This window comes from Pongo abelii, chromosome 5 (assembly GCF_028885655.2).
Source record: "Pongo abelii isolate AG06213 chromosome 5, NHGRI_mPonAbe1-v2.0_pri, whole genome shotgun sequence".
Classification (NCBI taxonomy): Eukaryota; Metazoa; Chordata; class Mammalia; order Primates; family Hominidae; genus Pongo; species Pongo abelii.
The window spans coordinates 63,651,637-63,674,944 of NC_071990.2; the positions used below are offsets into that span (position 1 = coordinate 63,651,637).

The 23,308-nt window shown below is 35.1% G+C and overlaps 1 protein-coding gene across 1 annotated transcript; it reads left to right on the forward strand.

Moving 5' to 3' along the window:
* The first annotated feature begins 4,009 nt into the window (after window positions 1–4,009).
* On the forward strand, window positions 4,010–5,121 carry FKBP1C (FKBP prolyl isomerase family member 1C). The gene is given in 1 exon segment (XM_054557060.2): window positions 4,010–5,121. A coding segment is annotated over 1 exon segment (435 nt). The 3' UTR covers window positions 4,445–5,121.
* Window positions 5,122–23,308: the final 18,187 nt, after the last annotated feature.

Genomic DNA, 23,308 nt, shown 5'->3' on the forward strand with positions numbered 1-23,308 from the left:
TAGGCAGAAGGGACTTGCCTTGTATCAGATGAGAATTTGGACTGTGGACTTTTGGGTTAATGCTGAAATAAGACTTTGGGGGACTGTTGGGAAGGCATGATTGGTTTTGAAATGTGAGCACATGAGATTTGGAGGGGCCAGGGTGGAATGATATGGTTTGGCTGTGTCCCTACCAAAATCTCAGTTTGAATTGTATATCCAAGAATTCCCAAGTGTTATTGGAGAGACCCAGGGGGAGGTAATTGAATCATGTGGCCCAGTCTTTCCTGTGCTATTCTTGTGATAGTGAATAAGTCTCATGAGATCTGATGGGTTTTTCAGGGGTTTCTGTTTTTGCTTCTTCCTCATTTTTCTCTTGCTGCCACCATATAAGAAGTGCCTTTCACCTCCCATGATAGTTCTGAGGCTTTCCCAGCAGTGTGGAACTGTAAGTCCAATTAAACCTCTTTTTGTTCCCAGTTTTGGTATGTCTTTATCAGCAGTGTGAAAATAAACTAATACACCTATCGTTTCAATACCACCTTCAATGGAATAGTGACAGAGAGAAGAGAGGGACACCTTGTCCAGCACTTTGAACCAAATATAGGATAGTCATTTACATAGCAATTTGCTTTTTATGAGGGAAACAAAAATTCTCAAAGAAATTATCTCTTCAAAATCAGTTTATAAACTGCATTTCTTTTTGTCTCTTTTAAACAGATTAATCATTCAAACACAGAGAAAAAAATATCTTTCATGTTTCCTCCACAATCCAGAGGTCAAACTTCAATTGTTTTTATTACTTGTACAAATGTTTAATTCCATAGCACCAAATTTGTCATTATGTACACAATTTACAATAATAATGACAGTTTTAAGTCATGTGAGATTTCAGTCTGTACTTAAAAACTCTGATGTTTAAAGGGCATAGTACTTGTCTCTTAAATTTTAGGACTAACAAGTTCATTTCTGAATCAATGTACTAGAGTCATTGAGTAATACTATCCTTCTCGGAGTCTAAAATTTGAAAGTCAACCAGTAGTAATGATAATGGATGATAAAACTAAACCCACAATTTTCTCTATGATAGAGTCACTGAGTGTGTGCAGTTGAGCCCAATCATGCAAGCATTCAGTACATTGCAGGTGACAAAGTACTCGAATTAAAACTATTTCAATCAAAATGATAAAATAGTTTTGTATATTCAAAAGTCAGTTTCTCTGAAGGACCATTAAGGTTAATGGAAACAATACTTTAACATTAAAGAATAATATCTGTGAGTTTTGGAAATATACTTTTGATAAGCTCTACCTCAAGAGCCTTATGAAATAAAATGAGAAAATAAATAATATAAGGTATAATCATATAAATGATGTAAGTAAGTGGAATGCCACTACATGGTGAATATATGTAAGTCATTAATTCACCAAACCAACTATGAGAGAAAGCAATTAAGGAAGTTGAATAATGAAAAGTATATTTTCAGATTAGATTTGAAAAGCAAAATAACAAGTTGACAAGATGTTCTTAGACCTTCCTGGAGTCAACACAGAAATCCTTGTGCATCTACAGGTGGACACATGAATGGCAGAGTCCTTATATGCTCAGAAAATAAATGTAGGAATATTCAGATCTCTGTAACTTAAGACAAAATTGGATATCTCACTTAAAGACTTTAATAAACCTCAACTTTGTTTCAATCCCCTTATTTTTTTCATTTTCTTCAACAGCTTTTTTCTTAGATTGTTCTTTCAGTTTCCCTATGTGTAACATTTCTAATATTTCAATCTCTTGCTCACTAAACTGCTTTTTTCTTCTTCCTTCTTACTTTTATTATTTTCCTATCTTAAATTCTTCTTCAAGTTGTCAAAGGATAGTATCAAACGAAAAAAAGTTAAAGTACTACATTTTGATATTGGTTTTAAAATATTTATTTGTTAACAAAATCACATGAAATGATATCAGTTTTGTATTATTAGTCAATTTAATTATTAATAATTGTGTCTTTGCTGAGATAACCCTAGATACAGATAAAATAACTCTCCACATCTTGAATTTTCTGTCAGGAAAAACAACATACCTTAAGAATCATATTGTTCAAAATCCCAAGGTTTCAGATAATAAGTACTATTGGCGTTATTGGTAAATAACCCAAATAAATTCCCAGTTGATATGCCTTCCTTCTGATTACGTTTTGGAGAGCAGTTAATTCTTCAAAGAGGGAAACTTAATGAGACGTTGTGTGTGTGATGGAAATGTGATGTAGATGAGTTTATGCTTACAAAATAATCAATAACTGCAGTGTAAAATCAACACTCAATCCTTGTAAGACCACAGTATGAAAATTTCTACTTTCCTTCAAAAAGGGTTTGTAAAAGATTTTAAAAGAAGAAACAGCAGCCTTGACTCTTAGAAAATTTAACTAGATAAATTTGCACATTACAAGTCTTAAAACTAGAAACCATATTATTAACTGTGAAACTATGTAATTAGTTTCTTTATGAGCTTTCAATTTTTTGCTAGATAAAATTAAAATTGCCACCAAAAATTGAGGCCATTATGAACATGACAGGTCATTTGTTGAGAAAAGGGTTATGTAGAAATAGCATCTGATAATTTGTTGGAAATATTAGCATATAGATGGCTATGAAATGTGTGAAGTATTATCAGAAGAATTCTAATCAAAAATTTTTGCAATGTAAGTCGACTATTGTTCTATTTCAAATGTAGTTAGGTTCTTAGCCCTAATGGCAAGCAGAGGCTACACTAAATGTATTTAACCTAAAGACACGTTGATAAGAAATTTATAATTCCACTGTTTTTTAAAAATTACAAAAATAAAAGGTATACACACATAACATCTACAGCAACAAAGAATGAAAAAACATTCTTTTCACATAGAAAGAGTTAAATATACATGCTTTCAAGAACAATAGCAGCTTCTCTTAAACTTTCTTAACTTACCTAGTGTTTTCTATCACTAAAAAAGCTGTACGTAAATAATTAAGTTTAGACTACTGAATCTATATTGGTCTTTGTAAACCAGACTAAAAGCATATTTATTTTTAAGTTAACATGAACATAATAGAACACACAGAAAGAAAAATATAACTGTGAGTTTATATGGAAAGCACTGGACAACTCTAAAATGTATACATCTACATCCTTCCTTTTTTCTTTAAAATGTCTCTCTACACTGATACTTCTGGCACAAACCTGATAATAGTGGCTACACTAATCGTAGTATACTATTTAGATGGACAACAGTTAATTCATTTGAGCAAAAGTTTTAGAGATCTGTTTTAGACCTTTAAATCAAATTCCAGGTATATACAATAGTATCCCTTATCCACAGTTTTGCTTTCTGCAGTTTCAGTTACCCATGGCCAATAGTGGTCTGCAAATATTAAATTGAAAACTTCAGAAATAAACAATTCATAAGTTTTAAATTGCACACCATTCTGAGTAGTGTGAAGAAATCTCAAGCCATCCCGTTCCACTCTCACCTGACTGAGACATGAATTATCCCATTGTCCACCATCTCCACACTGTATACCCTCCCTGTCTGTTAGTCACTTAGTAGCTGTCTTGGTTATCAGATCAATTGTAAAGTACCTCAGAGCTTGTGTTTAATATGTACCCCTTATTTTACTTCATAATGGCCTCAAAGTGCAAGAGTAATGATGCTTTTATATTGTTATAACTGTTCTATTTCATTATTAGTCATTGTTTTTAGTCTCTTGCTGTGCCTAATTTATAAACTAAATTTTATCATAGGTATGTATGTACAGGAAAAATTATAGTATATATAGGGTTCTGTACTATCTGCGGTTCTGTGGTTACAGGCACCCACTAGGGATCTTGGAACGTAGCCTCCACAGATAATGGGAGACTAAACACAGTGTTAACAAGGTAATGGTAACACTTCCAGTACAGGAAAAAAAAAGCCTATTTAGAGATTTTTAAGTGACTCATTCAACACATTTGCCCAGAAGGCACTAATACAGAATTTGTAGACTAAAAATACAGTATGGGCAGGTGACGCGCCGAGGGACTAGGCAGAGCCTTGGAACTGCCGCCAGGTCGCTGTCGGTCCATGCCCCCCATAGCGCTGCCCGCCCGCTCAGTGTCGGCCACCGCCATTGGAGTGCACGTGGAAACCATCTCCCCAGGAGACTGGCGCACCTTCCCGAAGCGCAGCCAGACCTGCGTGGTGCACTACACCGGGATGCTTGAAGATGGAAAGAAATTTGATTCCTCCCAGGACAGAAACAAGCCCTTTAAGTTTATGCTAGGCAAGCAGGAGGTGATCCGAGGCTGGGAAGGAGTTGCCCAGATGAGTGTGGGTCAGAGAGCCAAACTGACTATATCTCCAGATTATGCCTATGGTGCCACTGGGCACCCAGGCATCATCCCACCACATGCCACTCTCGTCTTCGATATGGAGCTTCTAAAACTGGAATGACAGGAATGGCCTCCTCCCTTAGCTCCCTGTTCTTGGATCTGCCATGGAGGGATCTGGTGCCTCCAGACGTGTGCACATGAATCCATATGGAGCTTTTCCTGATGTTCCACTCCACTTTGTATAGACATCTGCCCTGACTGAATGTGTTCTGTCACTCAGCTTTGCTTCCGACACCTCCGTTTCCTCTTCCCCTTTCTCCTGGTATGTGTATTTACCTAAACTATATGCCATAAACCTCAAGTTATTCATTTTATTTTGTTTTCATTTTGGAGTGAAGATTCAGTTTCAGTCTTTTGGATATAGGTTTCCAATTAAGTACATGGTCAAGTATTAACAGCGCAAGTGATAGGTTAACGTTAGAATGGGAATTGGTGTTGGGGGGGTTGCAATAATATTTTATTTTAATTTTTCGGATGAAATTTTTATCTATTATATATTAAACATTCTTGCTGCTGCACTGCAAAGCCATAGCAGATTTGAGGCCCTGTTGAGGATTGAATTATTCTCCAAGTTGAGTGATGTCCTTGGGTTAAATTAAAAGCCCTACCTAAAACTGAGGTGGGGATGGGGAGAGGCTTTGCCTCCACCATTCCCACCCCACCCTCCCCTTAAACCCTCTGCCTTTGAAAGCAGATCATGTTCACTGCGATGCTGGACACTACAGGTATCTGTCCCTGGGCCAGCAGGGATCTCTGAAGCCTTCCTTGTGGCCTGACTTTTTTTTTTTTTTTCATCCTGTGGTTTTTCTAATGGACTTTCAGGAATTTTGTAATCTCATAACTTTCCAAGCTCCACCACTTCCTAAATCTTAAGAACTTTAATTGGCAGTTTCAATTGAAGGTGCTGTTTGTAGACTTAATACCCAGTGAAAGCCCAGCCATCATGACAAATCCTTGAATGTTCTCTTAAGAAAATAATGCTGGTCATCGCAGCTTCAGCATTTCCTGTTTTTTGATGCTTGGCTCTGTCTGCTGATTTCTGAGTTTCCTGGCTTTTCCTCCCTCAGCCCCTTCTCACCCCTTTGCCGTCCTGTGCAGTGATTTGGTGAGAGAAATCTTTGCTGCCCCCTTCCCGCAGCACCATATATGAGTCTCAAGTTTTATTATTGCAATAAAAGTGCTTTATGCCAGCTTTTCTCAAAAATAAATAAATAAATAAAATAAAAATACAGTATGCACCTGTTCACCAAAAATCTATGGAAATAAAAAAATTAAATAAATAACTAAATATAAATAAAAATATGGTATGGAACCAGCCTAATTACTCATAGAACTGCTGTTTATGGTTTCTTTTGAATAAACATAAAAATCGAGACTCCCATCTTAAAACTTGAGAAAGTTACATTTGTCTTATCCAGGTTCCTTTCTCAGGAAACCACCAGTCAGGTCTCCCAGACAGTATCAAGGAACGGAAACTTACCAGATCACCACATCTGGACAATAAGATAAAAGACTCCTCACCTGTCATGATCGCCTAAGTGACCACCTGCTTCCTGTTTACCAACTCCTCTTCTTTACCCCTCCCGAATTCCTGTTTTCCCACACATAGTTACATTTCTTCCCTGCTATACAAGCCCTTAGTTTTAGTTGATTGAGGTGACTAATTTAAGGCTGATCTCCCATTCTCCTCAGCTGTAGCACCCAAATAAAGCCTTCTTCCCTGGAAATTCTCATTGTCTCAGTGATTGGCTTTCAGGGTGGTGAGCTGCAGGACCTAGACCAAAACCCTGGCATTTTTATAACAGTATGAATTTTCAGTTGTACAATTCTTGTAATGAAGAGTGGTAATGTAACTTATAGGTGACTTGGATTAAAACTATTGACTGGACTTTTTAGTTTCAATTACTTAACACTCTAAATCATAGTATATTTAAATGTAAATTAAATGTCTGCAGCTAAAAACGCATCTTAATTCATATTATAGCAGCTTCAAGTTATGCTTTATTGATCTCCATCCTTTAGTATTTATATGCAACTATAAGATAAATTTTAAAATTGTGAAATAATTAAAGGCAAATGGGACAGACTGTTTGTTCCTGCCCCCAAAAAATCTATTCTTCTCTTTTTTCTTTTCTTTCTTTTTTTTTTTTTTTTTTTTGAGATGGAGTTTCACTCTTATTGCCCAGGCTGGAGTGCAATGGCATGATCTCGGCTCACCGCATCCTCCACCTCCCATGTTCATGCAATTCTCCTGCCTCAGCCACTCAAGTAGCTGGGATTACAGGCATGCACCACCACACCTGGATAATTTTGCATTTTTAGTAGAGATGGGGTTTCTCCATTTTGATCAGGCTGTTCTCAAATGCCCAACCCCAGGTGATCCACAAGCCTTGGCCTCCCAAAGTGCTGGGATTACAGCAGTGCGACACCATGCCTGGCCCTCCTTTTTTCTTTTGCGATAACATTTCAACAATGCACATAGCTGCCCAGATTGTATTACCTGGCTTCTCTCAGAGGTATGGCTAGCTATGTATCCTATTTCTTACCAGTGAACTGTGTGAGAGAGAAATGCACGATTCCTGCATCTTGCACTTGCCTTAAAGAAAGATCACTTTCCCTTCCCTTCCCCTCTCCTTTTCTTTCCAGTTGTAAATGGTGCAGTAACATTGAAACCCTCATTATGCAGGAGCAACCAAGTCAGCCTGAAACCTTGGCTTACCTCAAGAAGTAGAGCCCACATGCCCACTGACTGCTAAAAGGAATAATGTGCTTTCTGGTTTGAGCCTTTTCATTTTGGGACCTCTTTGTTATCATAGTTTAGCCTATCTCTAATCTATGTCATCCAATTATATGTAGATTTTTAAAATTATTGTAAAAATTTTAAGTTCTGAGTATTAAAAAATATGTTGTTCTCCACTCTTTGTTACTGAAGCAGAAGTTAAAAGAGAAAAACAAGTTTTCCTGTACTTGGCTGACTCACTCCAAGGCCAGCAATAGGCAGGGCCCTGGCCGACATGTGATAACACTATCTAGGAAGCCAGAGTCCACAAGAATGAGCCCCAAAGACTCTCCCAACACCCCCCTCAGAGCAAGGACAAGAAAACAAATTCCTTTGCTATCTCTTCATCCCCTTACTGTTTCTCAATTTCCCAAGTTTTGTAAGTTCCTGTTTTTCTTTCAATGCAGCTACAAGGTCACAAGCTTAACCCTGTCACTGTTTGATTAACTGTGTTTGTTCTGCTTCTGTAAGCCCGCTTGCCTGCACCATGAGTTTCATGCCATTAGACTCCCGCCACCCCAATCAAACTAGCCAGTCCCTTTCATGTGTATGTATAAAAGTCAAGCCCTGTCTTTGTTCAGGGCTCAGCTTTTGGATGTGAATCTGCTGGGTGAGTGGCCACTTAAATAAAATCCTCCTGTTTCACCCATTGGTCTCTCTGGTCCTCCTGATTCCTGCAACATTACAAATTCACTTGTAAGGCTACACATTTATACTTCACTATTATTCACCATGATTGTACAATTTTCTTAACAAGACTATTTCAGATTTCAAAATTATGAGCCTCATTTCAAAGAAAAAATTTAATTGATTGTGTTTAAAAGCAAAAGATTCTTCCTGAATCTGTGGCCAGAAAAGTTCTATTTTCTCATTTCTAATCTTCATTTAGAATATAGAGTAGCATGATAAATAGATGAATAATCTTGTATGAATTATGCATAAAGAGGAAAAGAAAGAAAAGGCAAGGAAGAATTGCCCTTTCAATTTAAGAAGTGTTAGTAAGTGTTGCTGACCTGATGAAGCACTTTGGTGCAAAGCCCTTGAGCCTTAGTTGATGCTCTACATGAACTGCATCACCTCAAGAAGAGTAAAAATATATATCTGGTATCAAAGGTAAAGAATTCAGGTAGATCCCCCGAGAGACTACCACTTTGCCATGTGAATGCAGCTAAAATCATCTTAATAATCCCCCTCCCACATCCATCACCCTCCAGCCCCCAGCACTTTGCTCTATGTGACTGTTGGAAGACCCTAAGCTAATTCTTACAAGTCAAATTTTTAAAAAATATATAATAATTGACTATTATTTCTTTAAAAAGAAAAGACACAAATATGTGTACTTGTTAAACTATGTAGACATGTAAATAAAATATGGTAAGAAACATAGAATGAACTCATTTTTACCTGACATTCTCTATGGAGGTTATACCATGATCTTTCAGTAGCCACAATTTATAATATTAAATTACAGGGACATACTTGAGCATTTGCCCCTAACAAACTTAACAATTGTATACTGAGATGAAAATTCAAGTTAGTCACTTGCGTAATTTTGGGAAAATTAGAAATCCCTTCATATCCTCAATATATGAAGAATGGAGAGGATTGCTTTAAAGTTGAAATTTGTAAAGTAGTTAGTGTAAGTCTTAGCATATAGTATACACAGCACATCTTGGTGATTATTTAGTTGCACAAATTGGAACTTGGTTCTTGCATTGTCTTGAACTTTGTTCTTTTAACTCCCAACAATATACCATGAAGATATTTCCAAATCAGCACAAATATATTTGCTTCATCTTTTTGTAGTGAATCTATGATATTATATATACATAGATTACCAATATTTATGTAATTAGTGTTGACATTTATGTAGTTTCCAATATTTTTGTTACTATAGACAATGCTGCAGAAATATGAGTGTGAATGTGTGTTTATGTGTATGTGTATGTATATCTTGACATATGGTTTCAAATATATCAATTGGGGTAAATTTCTAACTGTGCAGCAGCTGGGTCAAAAATCATGTGACTTTTTTTATTGCACAGTTATTGCAAAATAGTCCTTCAAAAAGTTAGCAGAAGTATGCCTAACATACCAGATCTTCTTGCCAAATGTGGGTATTACTAAGCTCATTTAAAAAAAGAAAAAATGACAAATGGATTTTATTGCTTTAACTTGCAAATATTTAATTATGAGTGAGCCTTACTTAGCATCTTCTTATGTTGGTAAAATAGTTGCATTTTTTAACGAAATAGCTATGCATGTCTTCTTTTTTATTGAAAGATAATAGCTTCTTATATATTAAAGAATATGCACCTTTGCCAGTTGTCTTTAGACGTCATTCTTATTTTTCTTTGCAGATTTTTTTAATTTTGTGTAAGCACTTTTATCAACCTTTTTCTAATGTGTGTAGGTTTTGTCTTTCTCCATTTTTCTATTTTTTTGATTACAAGATTATTTTATAAAATTATTTATTTTACTTTTCAATATATTGTTTTGATATTTGCTATTTTTGGAATGTCCATTAATTATCTGGATGTTTGGATTCTATTCACCCTATCTAGAAACTTCAGAAATATGACTTCCATATTATATAATTGATATACATATCTAAATGTACAAGTATATATGAACAAATATACGTATCTATGTGTCTTCGTCTGTTTGAGCTGCTATAACAAAAGTACCATACACAGGAGGCTTAAACCACAAACATTTATTTCTTACAGTTCTGAAGGCTGGAAAGTCCAAGAACAAGGCACTGATAGGTTTGCTGTCTGGTAAGTGCCTGGCTCAGAGACAGTTGTCTTTTCCCTGTGCCCTCACAGTCCTCGCATGGCAGCAAAAGGACAAGAGACCTCTCTTGGGTATTTATTTATTTATTTATTTATTTATTTATTTATTTATTTATTTAGACAGGGTCTTACTTTGTCACTTTGTCACCCAGGCTAGAGTGCAGTGGCACAACATTGGCTCACTGTAGCCTTGACTTCCTGGGTTTCTCCTGCCTCAACCCCTCAAGTAGCCGGGACTACAAGCCAAGTACCACCACACCCAACTAATTTTTGTATTTTTTGTAGAGACATGGTATTGCCATGTTGCCGCCCAGGCTGGTATCAAACTCCTGAGCTTAAGCAGTCTGCCCACCTCAGCCACCCAAAGTGCTAGGATTATAGGCTTGAACCACAGCACTCAGCCTTGAGGTCTTTTTAATAAGGGAACTAATCCCATTTATTAGGGCTTTACCATCATAACCTAATTACCTCCCAAAAGTCCTCCTTCTAAACCATCATATTTAGGGTTAGAATTTCCATATAGAAATTTGGGGGTGGGAGACAAATATTTAGTTTATAGCACTGTGTATTCAGTGATAAGAAAAAGATTTTACTAATTGGCTAAATGTTATTCAGGTTATCTTCTGGGTCTAATTCGGATCTTTTAATATCTTAGAGCTATAATTTACTGCATATAAATAATTTGTATTACAGATACTATTAACCAAATGAAAATTTAATTTCTTACATTTTTCTTACATAACTCCTGACCACTGACCTTAGTGATCTAAAATATCACACATGGAAGTTGATCAAATAAAATACGGTTCAGTGTTGCTTAAACCTTTCTACAGACCTTTATTCCTTATCCTTCAGTAAATGATTATTAGTGCAAATGCAGGCAATATAACTTAGTCATGACAGGAGACAGATGCTCAAGCCCACAGAAATTAAAATCAAAAACTTCAAATAGCTAAAATTTTATAGCCAGCCTTATTATTTATATTTCCCCAAAGTAACAATAAAATTGCTATGTTTCAGAAATCTTCAGAAAGATATAGTTTATTCATATAAATTCATATTATATCCATTACTATAATACCAATAAAATATCAAATGTCATTAATTTACAGCAAAAATCATAAGCCAAGTTTTTATATCCTTTGTACTACGTAGTACAGAAATGTAAAAAAAAACATATATGCAGATTTGTACATGAAAGCAAATTTATATAACTATGGTAAATGTAACTAATTTTTAATCAGTATTAAGGGTCTGCTGTTCAGAGAAACCTATCAGTAAAGAAAACTTTCAGCACATCCTGAAATTGAATATAATTGCTCAACGTGTTCTCTAGAGAATTTACGTGAGTTTGGAAACTCTGGAAACAACCAGATTCATGTTATATTTATGCTGTTTCAAAAAGATTTTCTGTCCAGTAACGTAAAATGAACAGACTGCTAAACTCTCATTTGTTTTCCATATCCTTTCCCTGCTTTCTCTTCTACTTTCCCTGGTGAACAGATATTCATTTTTCAGATTCATAGAACAATTTGAGCCCCAGCTACTTTGTAAGTTACAAAGACCCAGAGGCTTGAGTTGTGGTTGTGAATTTTTCACTGTAGTTGTGTCTCAAGCAGATGCTAGCCTAGCAGCTATCCACAGCCATTAAGAACATAAAGAAAAATATAGCAGCCAATGGCTATAGGGAAAAAAAAAAACCTCATGATCAGCCAGCTGTTATACTTTGAATGCTGCTGAAATATGAGTACAGAAAGGACAATAAGAGGATTTCAAAATATTCACACACGTGTGTGGTGGAAAGATTTTCTATTTGAACCAATCGGGGAAGGGCTTGAAAGACTTGCCCCTAAGTTACAAAAACTGATATTTCAATTTCCTTGTGAATTGATTGAGATATGCCAAATTGGCCAAATCTTCAAATTACACTCTAAATTGCTGCATTTGTGGAAAGCTAGCCAAAATATTAGATGGAATAATGTTAAATATATTGTGTGTCATGTGTGATTCATTTTCCTACAATTATATCTTTATTGTTTCAATTAGTGTGTTTTCCCAGTTGATTCACATTTTTCTGACAATTGAATTGCTGAAGAAGAGGGATGTGTGATTGTCCAGCTTTTTTAAACTGTAAGAAATAATGTAATGTTTCTAAATTTGAAATATATCAGCCTTCCTAGATTAAAAGCTCCAAATATTTATGTTCACATTTTGACAATTCTCTGGTTTTGGTAATGTCTACAATGACATCAAAATTCAATTTTGTTCAAAACTTAGCCAGCTATTTTATAGAATTTTTGAGATTATTTTTGTCATCGTATGCAAACTGCTTAAGGAATATGACATATATCAACCTCCAATAATTTGTAAAATGTTATAAAATAATGATATCTTTTGTTTTTTAATCCATACAGATAAATCACTTATTTCACGATCTCTCATTTAAAAATATGTTGAGACTGCCTATGTAATTCATCAGGTCAACACTGGTTAACAAAATAAGTAGTAATTTGGTTAAATAACTGGCCAAAGAACACCTAGTTTGACTGAATAACTAAAATCTGGCTGCACATCATAGTGGTGAAACTAATTGAGAATTAAAGGACAAGGTCTAAAGTCATGGATAATTTGCAGTAATATAGTACAGCGATTTTCCACATTTTAAGAATCACTCACTTTCTTAAGTGGGTTGCTGGGTTTTTTTAACTGACTTTGTAATAAAATTATTTTCTTATGCAATTAATTTTCTATAACATTATATTTAATTTTTTAATTCTTTTATTTTTTGAGACAGAGTCTTGCTCTGTCACCCAGGCCAGAGTACAGTGGTACGATCTTACTGAATCCTCCGCCTCCTGGGTTCAAGCGATTCTCCTGCCTCGGCCTCCCTAGTAGCTGGGACTATAGGCGCCCGCCACCACACTCAGCTGATTTTTACAGACAGGGTTCACCGTGGTGGCCAGGCTCATCTTGAACTCCTGAGCTCCAGTGATCCACCCACCTCGGCCTTCCTAAGTACTAGGATCACAGACTTGAGCCACCGCACCTGGCTAATTTTTTAATTCTTCATGATGATGCATCATGTTGGTTAACTGACTGCATCATTTTCCACCAGCCACTTAATTTCACTGAGCCACACTTGTCTCATTTGCTACTTGGAAGTTGAAGTTGAATGTAATTTTCTCTCAAATGGCTTTTAGTTCTAACATTGTGGCATTCTCTTCCTTTTTTGGATTTATATTTATGAAAATTTTGATCTATGATCTACCTATATTTATGAAAATTTTTGTTTTCCCATTCGTATCATATTTGGTTTTTAAGATTATTTCACAAAACAAATTCCGAAATTTTTCATCTTTTTCTATGAACTGCAATAATTTAAATGCTGTATAAAACAGTATAGAATTATACTATGCAATTTCCATCAAAGCTTTATTTTTACTTCTTTGAACTTCACAGTCAATCTAGTTTGAAAACAACAACAAAAAGCAACAATAGCCACAATATTGGCCCAGGACCCTCACAAACCTGAAAGCAATAAGTACCAAATTCTTCTACTTAGAAAATGTTTCCTCAGAATGCAATTACATATGTATTTATACTTCCTTGGAAAGACTAACCATCACTTTAAATTTGTCCAGTGGGAACTAAAGTAAGAACATAATTGTGCTATAAGGAAAACACACTCCAAAAACAGGAAGCGTAAATAAAATCTTAAAAATAGATCCTAAACTAAATCCATGTCTCAAAATACTAAAGATTCACATGAATCACTAAAATTACTAAAGAAATCAGCTTAGAAATGCTGTAGCCCCAATTATTTTGCATGCCAACTATTCAGCTGAAAATTCAGCTTTTGGATTAAATCGAGCATTGAATGGATAATTTATCCCAAATCATGAATTATATTAGGCCTAAAAATGACAGAAAACAAAAAGTAAACTTACTTGTGGAATTTATTTCTGTGTTGTCATGGACAACATAAAAGCACTCATAAAATAAAAGCAGATATTTTTTCTGAATTATTTGGTAGAATTTGAAGTAATTTTTTTAAAAATAAAAGCACTTATAAATGTTTTATTTCATTGGTTGAAGGGAAATTTTATGAGATGTGAAAGAAATGTTAAATATGAATTTTGTCTGCTTTTGCCACTGGCCCTGTACTGTGTCCTGTCATATGATCAGCAGCAGATAACTATACTCTATATGAACCATATCACAGCTCATTCTGGCTTTATGGAATTACTTTTCCACCACAGTCAAGTTGGATCTCACTTCAAGGGTTGCTTCAATTTCAAGATTTCTGCATACATATTTCCACATGACTATAAAGTAAAAAATCCTCTATCCTCAAAGATATTTTTTAGTAGCTGAGAAACACTGTCACTAAAAACATTCTGTAAAGAACATCTTGGAGTAATTTATAATCACTAGCACAGATTGAGCACTTAATTTGTCATATGCCAGACCTATACTAAGCATTTTAACAAACATTATTTCAACTGTCCCTTTAAGGTAAGTAGGTAGTATCTCCATTTTACAGGTGAGGAAAATGAAGCTTACAATGGCTGATTAGTATGCTCAAGGTCACACAAGTAATAATTATAGCCCAGATGTGATGCTATACAGAATTTTGTTAAATTCTTAAAGCTCACTCCCTATTTCTATTATTTATACTGTGTAGCTCATCTTTAAAATCACCAATATTCAGTTGTACAGCTATGCTATCCTATTAACTACATTTTCCTTATATTTGCTTCCAGTTAATTGAATTGGCACTTACTAAAGAAACTAATTTGATCTTACTATTTGTAATTTCTCTTCCATTTACTGTCGTTATCTTAACATCTCAAATCCTGTTGACTGTGAATCTTCTAAACCCAGTTTTCTTATCTACCCAGGGAAAGTACAAAAAGAACAAAACCTACATATGCTACAGAACAAGTAATCTTATTCCAGGCTAAGGGTGAGTTACAAGGTGAGGATAAAAGTATAATTTCATGGAGAAAACAGGGCATTCTCATCACCTGTGGATTGGTATTACTGAGCGTAGTCTCACCATGAGGTAGCTTTACAGTGATGGGCATGTGTTCTTGGAAACTGATTACATGAGTTTGAATCCCAACTTCAACATTTGTGCCTCAACTTCCTCATCCATAAAATAGTATAATACCAAATATGAGATTGTTTAGAGGATAAAATGACTTCACAATATAAAAATACCTAGAATAGTACCCAGAACTGAATAAGCACACTATATAATACTATTATTGAAAAAAGAGTTCTGAAATACCTGCCACATATATATTCAAATAATTTCAAAAGAACATTTAAGAACACACATTAGTGTGTTTAAATGATCTGGTATTCTAAATTACGAATGTTGCTGCCCACCCCCTTTCTCATCCCCATTGGTACAGAAAATAATAGAGCTCACCAAATATGAGGACAACTGTTTATAACTCAACATCTACCATGTGGGTGAGTATTTTTGGGGTTGTATGATTAGTTTTACTGAGTTGACTGGTAAAATATTTCACAGACCCAGCCTCTGCATATCTACTAAGAACTTCTAGCTAAGTACAGACCCAAACACCAAAACATCACAGCCTATCCTGGTGCAAACTTTCCTGTGCTACAGCTGCTCCCAGGCTGAATTTTTAATTTTTAATTTTTAGTTTTTAGGAACTGAGATTCTGATTGTGCTGGATTTAATCCCTAGTCTTCCACTTAATTTCTGTGTGGTCTTTCACATGTTACTTAACCTCTCTTCTTATAGGATGTTGATAATGGTCCACCCTCAAACCAAAGTAAAACAAAACTGCCTTGTGAAGAACCTGTCCTTTGATGGAGTCTCTAAAAGTGAGTTCCTGTATTTACTATTCCTTTTGTCACCATCACCTCTAATTATCTTCATTCATGTTCCCAAGTCCTTTCAGGATCCTCCATTCTCTCTCAATCTAAAGAAATGAGCTTAAACTATCTGAAAGCACGTGGGGATTAAATAAAACACTGGAAAAACAGAAGGCAAGAATTATCAACTAATTCTTCCAGTTTCATTTCTCCAGTGCTTTCTCACAGATTCTAAAAGTTACTCACACTCTTTTTTTAACTTGCTAATTAACTGGCCTTCTTTGTTGTAGCTGGTGTCAACTAAATAGAAGGGGAAAATGAGAGATTCTTTACGCAGCCCAGAGAAGAGTTTATGGTCAAGTCCCTTTCCGAAGGGTACAATGTGGCAGGAAGGTATAGGGGAAATATGAAAATAATTTCAAAAGGATGAAAATTTAATATTGGACTATTATAAGTGTCAAGAAAAAAAGTAAATGACTTCTGTAAGGCAAAAAAAAAAAATTATTGGATGTTCTTTCAGTAGAATGCTGAAGGTTGTCTTAATTTTATAAGGATCTGCATCTTTCATTGTCTTTGACTAGAATATTCTATAGCTCTGTAGAGATGGAAGTTAACCTACAGAAAAGTAACGGTGCCACAGATATTCTTTGTCACAGTAACGCAGTTGGCTCCTGTTTATGGTAATGCAAATGAATTTGTTGAGTAGACACATAAATCTCCATTAGTTAAATTCTCATTTGAAGTGGTTATAACATCTTACTAATTTACTCATTAATTGATGAGTTAAATAAAATATTTTATATTTTTATGAGACACAATTTTATCATTTTGAAAGCTATCTTTTAGTATAGATACAAAATTAAGAGATATGATGAAATGACTAAATCTGCTGCAGTGAGAGAAAAGGTCAAGAAAGACTTCATGGAGAAAGTTAGCACAAAGAAAGTTAAAGAAAATAATTGAAAATTTCGTAGCAGACAAGTAGAATAGAATTCTAGGTAGGGGAAATCCAAGATAAAGACTCATAAATGTAGAATAGTACTTTTTTACTCAACACTAAGAAATGAGGTGAAAGATAGTTAAAATACAGTTCTGAGTGTCGGGAACTTTATAGATGAGTAGACAACAAACAATTAAACAAGACAGGTGTTATTCAGTATAATAAGCTAAAAAATGACAAAGGTGCTGTGACCACACAGACAAAGGGCATCAAATTTCTAAAGAGAAGCTAAGACGTATTTTGGAGGACTTACTGTTTGTGATGAATCGTGACAAATAAATATAAATTACCTAGATGAAGAAGGAAAGATGGACATTTGAAGCAGAGGAGAAAACATGTGGAAACATAAAATTCTGACTTTACAAATGCTAGTTCTTCACAAGTTTTCAACTAGAAGAAAAACGTTAAAAAATAAATGCTGTGCTACTTAATATATGCCCATAACATCCTAGACATGAATCATGTGCAATCCATTTCTCAGAAGTATACCTCAGTATGAAACAAATACCATGTACTTATTCCAAATGGTTTATTTACCTACACCGAGACCCAAGATTCAGTCAACTTAGCGTCTGCCTCAGCATCCATAAATTTTCCTCTTTCTGTATTCACTTTCCTCTGCACTTCTTGCTTCCTCAATTATCCTGTCCCTCAGGACCTTCTTGACCTTTTCTTCTTCTCTGCACTTCTCCCAGTTTTCCAGTTCCTCACTGAAGGCATTTTGTGAGGTCCCTAGTGTATGTGTCTGAGGGAAGTTAGGGTCTTCAAATTGAGGTTTCTATGAGACAAACAAAATTTTTGGGCTATATCAATTGCCTCTCCTAGAGTAGTTCAGGGTATTATTATGTTAATAAATTATCTGTCTTTAAAAATGCCTTTCTTTTCTGTTGGGAATAAAATCAAGAAGGAAAGATGGGGATAAAAAGAAAAGAATTTTATCTTCTTCCACCATACTCTCTAGTGATTCATGAAAACTATATTTATTCAGCCTGAAGTACTGTACTGATATTTGCTCTATATTAGCGAATTCGTGTGTGTGTGTGTGTGTGTGTGTGTGTGTGTTAAAATACTCTTTCTTTTATGGAACACTGGTTGTAGTTACTAGCAACATATTTTAATGCCTTTTTGGCAAAAGAGAAACTCACCAGCCTTCATTTTTTAATTTTAAATGAGAGTCAGCACTCTCATTTTTCTTTAATTCCTGTAGTGAAATCCATAAATTAAAGAACTAGACTAGATAATATTCAGATCTTCCAACAAGATCAAATGGTCAAATCATTCAGAGCCAAGACTATGATCCAAACTATTAGACTTTTGGTCCAGTGTTCTTTCTATCATTACATGCTAGAGGAATTCAAGGAATCTACAATATATCACCTACAACTGAAAAGTCGGTAAGGCAAACCATGTCAGTTCTAGCTCTGAGAAATAATGGTTTAAGATAAATTTTGATATTGTATTAATTGGTGTTAAAATTTTTAAGTCTAAAATTTATATTGAACATAACTTTTTATTCTCTGGACTGGAAAAACTAAATAATTTAGGTGATTATGCAATTTTACTTCAAGAACCCAAAGATAATATGTATGAATTATTCGTTTGCATTGAATCCTAATAAAATAAATAGAGTAGGTTACTTGTAAGGAAACTTTTACTTTCATTTAAAAAAAAAAAGCTTTCAAAACCTGAGCCACATTTTTTTTGTTTTTTTTTAAATTTTATTATTATTATACTTTAAGTTTTAGGGTACATGTGCATAACGTGCAGGTTTGTTACATATGTATACATGTGCCATGTTGGTGTGCCACACCTATTAACTTGTCATTTAGCATTAGGTATATCTCCTAATGCTGTCCCTCCCTCCTCCCCCCACCCCACATGTTTTATGAGAGCAAAAACATTATACTCACCCTTCACGGGTGAAATACTATGTATTTGTAATGACTCACAGAGCTACACTCAAGCAATTTAAAATGACAAAAGTGTGAAGAAACCAGCGCATTTAAATGAAAAATGAAGATAAATCCAAATGGCATGAATTGTATAATTTTAAAGAAAACTTATGAACATACGTGTGTTGACATGTTGAAACTGAATATTTTATTTGAATAATTGAAACATCATCTTGGTAAACAAATGGACTGGTTTTTTTTTTGGTTTTGGGTTTTCATTTTAAGCATTATAACCTCCCAACAGAAGATGGTTAAAAAGTGCTGTACCAAGCTCTGTCTAACCAGGAATCCGAGAGTCTCTCTTAAGCACTATGAACTCAATGAAAAAATTAAATGATGCCTCTGTTTTATCTGGAATGAAGGTCATTTCTTGCTATCTCATAATGCTACTCTTAAAATTTTCATTGGCAATTAAATTTCACTTAGCACACTAACAAAAAAAAATATGATATTATATAAAATGTTTTCCAGAAGATACTGTGAAGTGAAAAAAGTACAAAACACCATATGCTGTCTACCTTTTAAGAAGGAAAGGAAAATATAAAAATACAAATATATGTGCCCATCTCTACAAAAAGAAAACACTGAAAGGATAAATCAGAAAACTATAATGTTGTTTCCTACAAGGGGCAGGTGGGAAGCGGGCAGAAGGGTTATAGTTGAGACTGACACATTTTTGTAAATGCCTTTCAGAGCCTTAACTTTTAGAAATATATTAATCATCTGTATGTTAAAAAAATCAACAAGAATAAGAAATGGGTGAGGGGACTAAAACTGAAAGCAAATAAAATGAAACTAAAACAAATAAATGAATCCAAGTGTATTTCAAATGAATAAAATCTCAGAGAAAGGTGGGTTTGGGTGAAGGGACTCTAATGCAATTATCACTAAGGGGCGAGCAAGATATTTACATGATCTTAAAATGTCTGTCTGCACATTGCTTATTAGTTACAAAAGAACTACATAATTGAGAAATCACACAAGGCACTGAGTAGATAATCAGAATGAATATCACAAATGAACATCACAAATGGACACAGTTGTGGTGCTTTAGGAAGCATACAACCTCCCTTTTGTTATATTTCAAAAGGGAATGCATAATCTGAGCCTATTCATGAGGAAACATTAGTCAAACCTAAATTGTGAAATATTCTATTTTAAAATAAAGGGTGGATGGAGAGACCTGTACTCTTAAAAAATATCATGGTTATAAAAGTCAAAAGGCTGAGAAAAATACTTCTTTTTTATTATTATACTTTAAGATCTGGGATACATGTGCAGAACGTGCAGGTTTGTTACATAGGTATACATGTGCCATGGTGGTTTTCTGCATCCATCAGCCTGTCATCTACATTAAACATTTCTCCTAATGCTATCCCTCCCCTAGCCCCCCACCCCCGACAGGTCTCAGTATGTAATGTTCCCCTCCCTGTGTCCATGTGTTCTCATTGTTCAACTCCCACTTATGAGTGAGAACATGCAATGTTTGGTTTTCTGTTCCTGTTTGGGTTTGCTGAGAATGATGGTTTCCAGCTTCATCCACGTCCCTGCAAAGGACATGAACTCATCCTTTTTACGGCGGCATGTTATTCCATAGTGTATATGTGCCACATTTTCTTTATCCAATCTATCATTGATGGGCATTTGGGTTGGTTCCAAGCCTTTGCTATTGTGAATAGTGCTGCAATAAACATACGTGTGCATGTGTCTTTACAGTAGAATGATTTATAATTCTTTGAGTATATACCCAGTAATGGGATTGCTGGGGCAAATGGTATTTCTGGTTCTAGATCCTTGAGGAATTGCCACACTGTCTTCCACAACGGTTGAACCAATCTACACTCCCACCAACAGTATAAAAGCATTCCTATTTCTCCACATCCTCTCCAGCATCTATTGTTTCCTGACTTTTTAATGATCACCATTCTAACTGGCGTGAGATGGTATCTCTTTGTGGTTTTGATTTGCATTTCTCTAATGACCAGTGATTATAAGCTTTTTTTCACATTTGCTGGCCACATAAATGTCTTCTTTTTAGAAGTGTCTGTTTATATCCTTTGCCCACTTTTTGATGGAGTTGTTTGTCTTTTTCTTGTAAATTTGTTTAAGTTCCTTGGAGATTCTGGATATTAGCCCTCTGTCAGATAGAGAGATTGCAAAAATTTTCTCCCATTCTGTAGGTTGCCTGTTCACTCTGATGATAGTTTCTTTTGCTGCACAGAAGCTCTTTAGTTTAATTAAATCCTATTTGTCAATTTTGGCTTTTGTTGCCATTGCTTTTGGTGTTTTAGTCATGAAGTCTTTGCCCATGCCTATGTCCTGAATGGTAATGCCTAAGTTTTCTTCTAGGGTTTATATGGTTTTAGGTCTTATGTTTAAGTCTTTAATCCATCTTGAGTTAATTTTTGTATAAGGTGTAAGGAAGGGATCCAATTTCAATTTTCTGCATATGGCTAGCCAGTTTTCCCAACACCATTTATTAAATAGGGAATCCTTTCCCCATTGCTTGTTTTTGTCAGGGTTGTCAAAGATCAGATGGTTGTAGATGTGTGGCATTATTTCTGAGGCCTCTGTTCTGTTCCATTGGTCTATATATAACTGTTTTGCTACCAATATCATGTTGTTTTAGTTACTGTAGCCTTGTAGTAAGGTTTGAAGTCAGGTAGCGTGTTCTTTTTGCTTAGGATTGTCTTAGGATTGTCTTGGTTATAGGGGCTCTTTTTTTGGTTCCATATAAAATTTAAAGTAGTTTTTCTAATTCTGTGAAAAATGTAAATGGTAGATTGATGGGGATAGCATTGAATCTATAAATTACTTTAGGCAATATGGCCATTTTCACAATATTGATTTTTCCTATCCATGAGCATGGAATGTTTTCCCATTTGTTTGTGTCCTCTCTGATTTCCTTGAACAGTGGTTTATAGTTCTCCTTGAAGAGGTACTTCACATCACTTGTAAGTTGTATTCCTAGGTATTTTATTCTCTTTGTAGCAATTATGAATGGGAGTTCACTCATGATTTGGCTCTCTATTTGTCTATTATTGGTGTGTAGGAAGGCTTGTGATTTTTTGCACATTGATTTTGTATCCTGAGACTTTGCTGAAGTTGCTTATCAGCTTAAGGAGATTTTGGGCTGAGATGATGGGGTTTTCTAAATATACAATCATGTGATCTGCAAACAGAGACAATTTGACTTCCTGTCTTCCTACTTGAATATCTATTTCTTTCTCTTGCCTGATTGCCCCGGCCAGAACTTCCAATACTATGTTGAATAAGAGTGGTAAGAGATGGCATCCTTGTCTTGTGCTGATTTTCAAAGGCAATGCTTCCAGCTTTTGCCCATTCAATATGATATTGGCTGTGGGTTTGTCATAAATAGCTCTTATTATTTTGAGATACATTCCATCAATACCTAGTTTATCGAGAGTTTTTAGCATTAGGGGGTGTTGAATTTTATTGAAGGCCGTTTCTGCATCTATTGAGATAATCATGTGGTTTTTGTCATTGGTTCTGTTTAAGTAACAGATTACATTTATTGATTTCTGTATGTTGAACCAGCCTTGCACCCCAGGGATATAGCCAACTTGATCATGGTGAATAAGCTTTTTTATGTGCTGCTGGATTCAGTTTGCCAGTATTTTATTGATGATTTTTGCATCAATGTTCATCAGGGATATTGGCCTGAAATTTTCTTTTTTTGTTGTGTCTCTGCCGGGTTTTGGTATCAGGATGATCTTGGCCTCTAAAATGGATTAGGGAGGAGTCCCTCTTTTTCTTGTTTGGAATAGTTTCAGAAGTAATAGTACCAGCTCCTCTTTGTACCTCTGGTAGAATTTAGCTGTGAATCCGTCTGGTCCTGGGCTTTTTTGGTTGGTAGGCTATTAATTACTGCCTCAATTTCAGAACTTGTTATTGGTCTAGTAAGGGATTTGACTTTTTCCTGGTTTACTCTTGGGAGGGTGTATGTGTCCAGGAAGTTATCAATTTCTTCTAGATTTTCTAGTTTATTTGCGTAAAGGTGTTTATAGTATTCTCTGATGGTAGTTTGTATTTCTGTGGGATCAGTGGTGATATCCCCTTTATCATTTTTTATTGTGTCTATTTGATTCTTCTCTCTTTTCTTCTTTATTAGTCTGGCTAGTGGTTTATCTATTCTGTTAATCTTTTCAAAAAACCAGCTCCTGGATTCATTGATTTTTTTGAAGGGTTTTTTGTGTCTCTGTCTCCTTCGGTTCTGCTCTGATCTTAGTTATTTCTTACCTTCTGCTAGCTTTTGAATGTGTTTGCTCTTGCTTCTCTGGTTCTTTTAATTGTGATGTTAGGGTGTCGATTAGATCTTTCCCACTTTCTCCTGTGGACATTTAGTGCCATAAATTTCCCTCTAAACACTGCTTTAGCTGTTTCCCAGAGATTCTGGTACATTGTGTCTTTGTTCTTATTGGTTTCAAAGAACTTATTTATTTCTGCCTTAATTTTGTTATTTACCCAGTAGTCATTCAGGAGCAGGTTGTTCAGTTTCTATGTAGTTGTGTGATTTTGAGTGAGT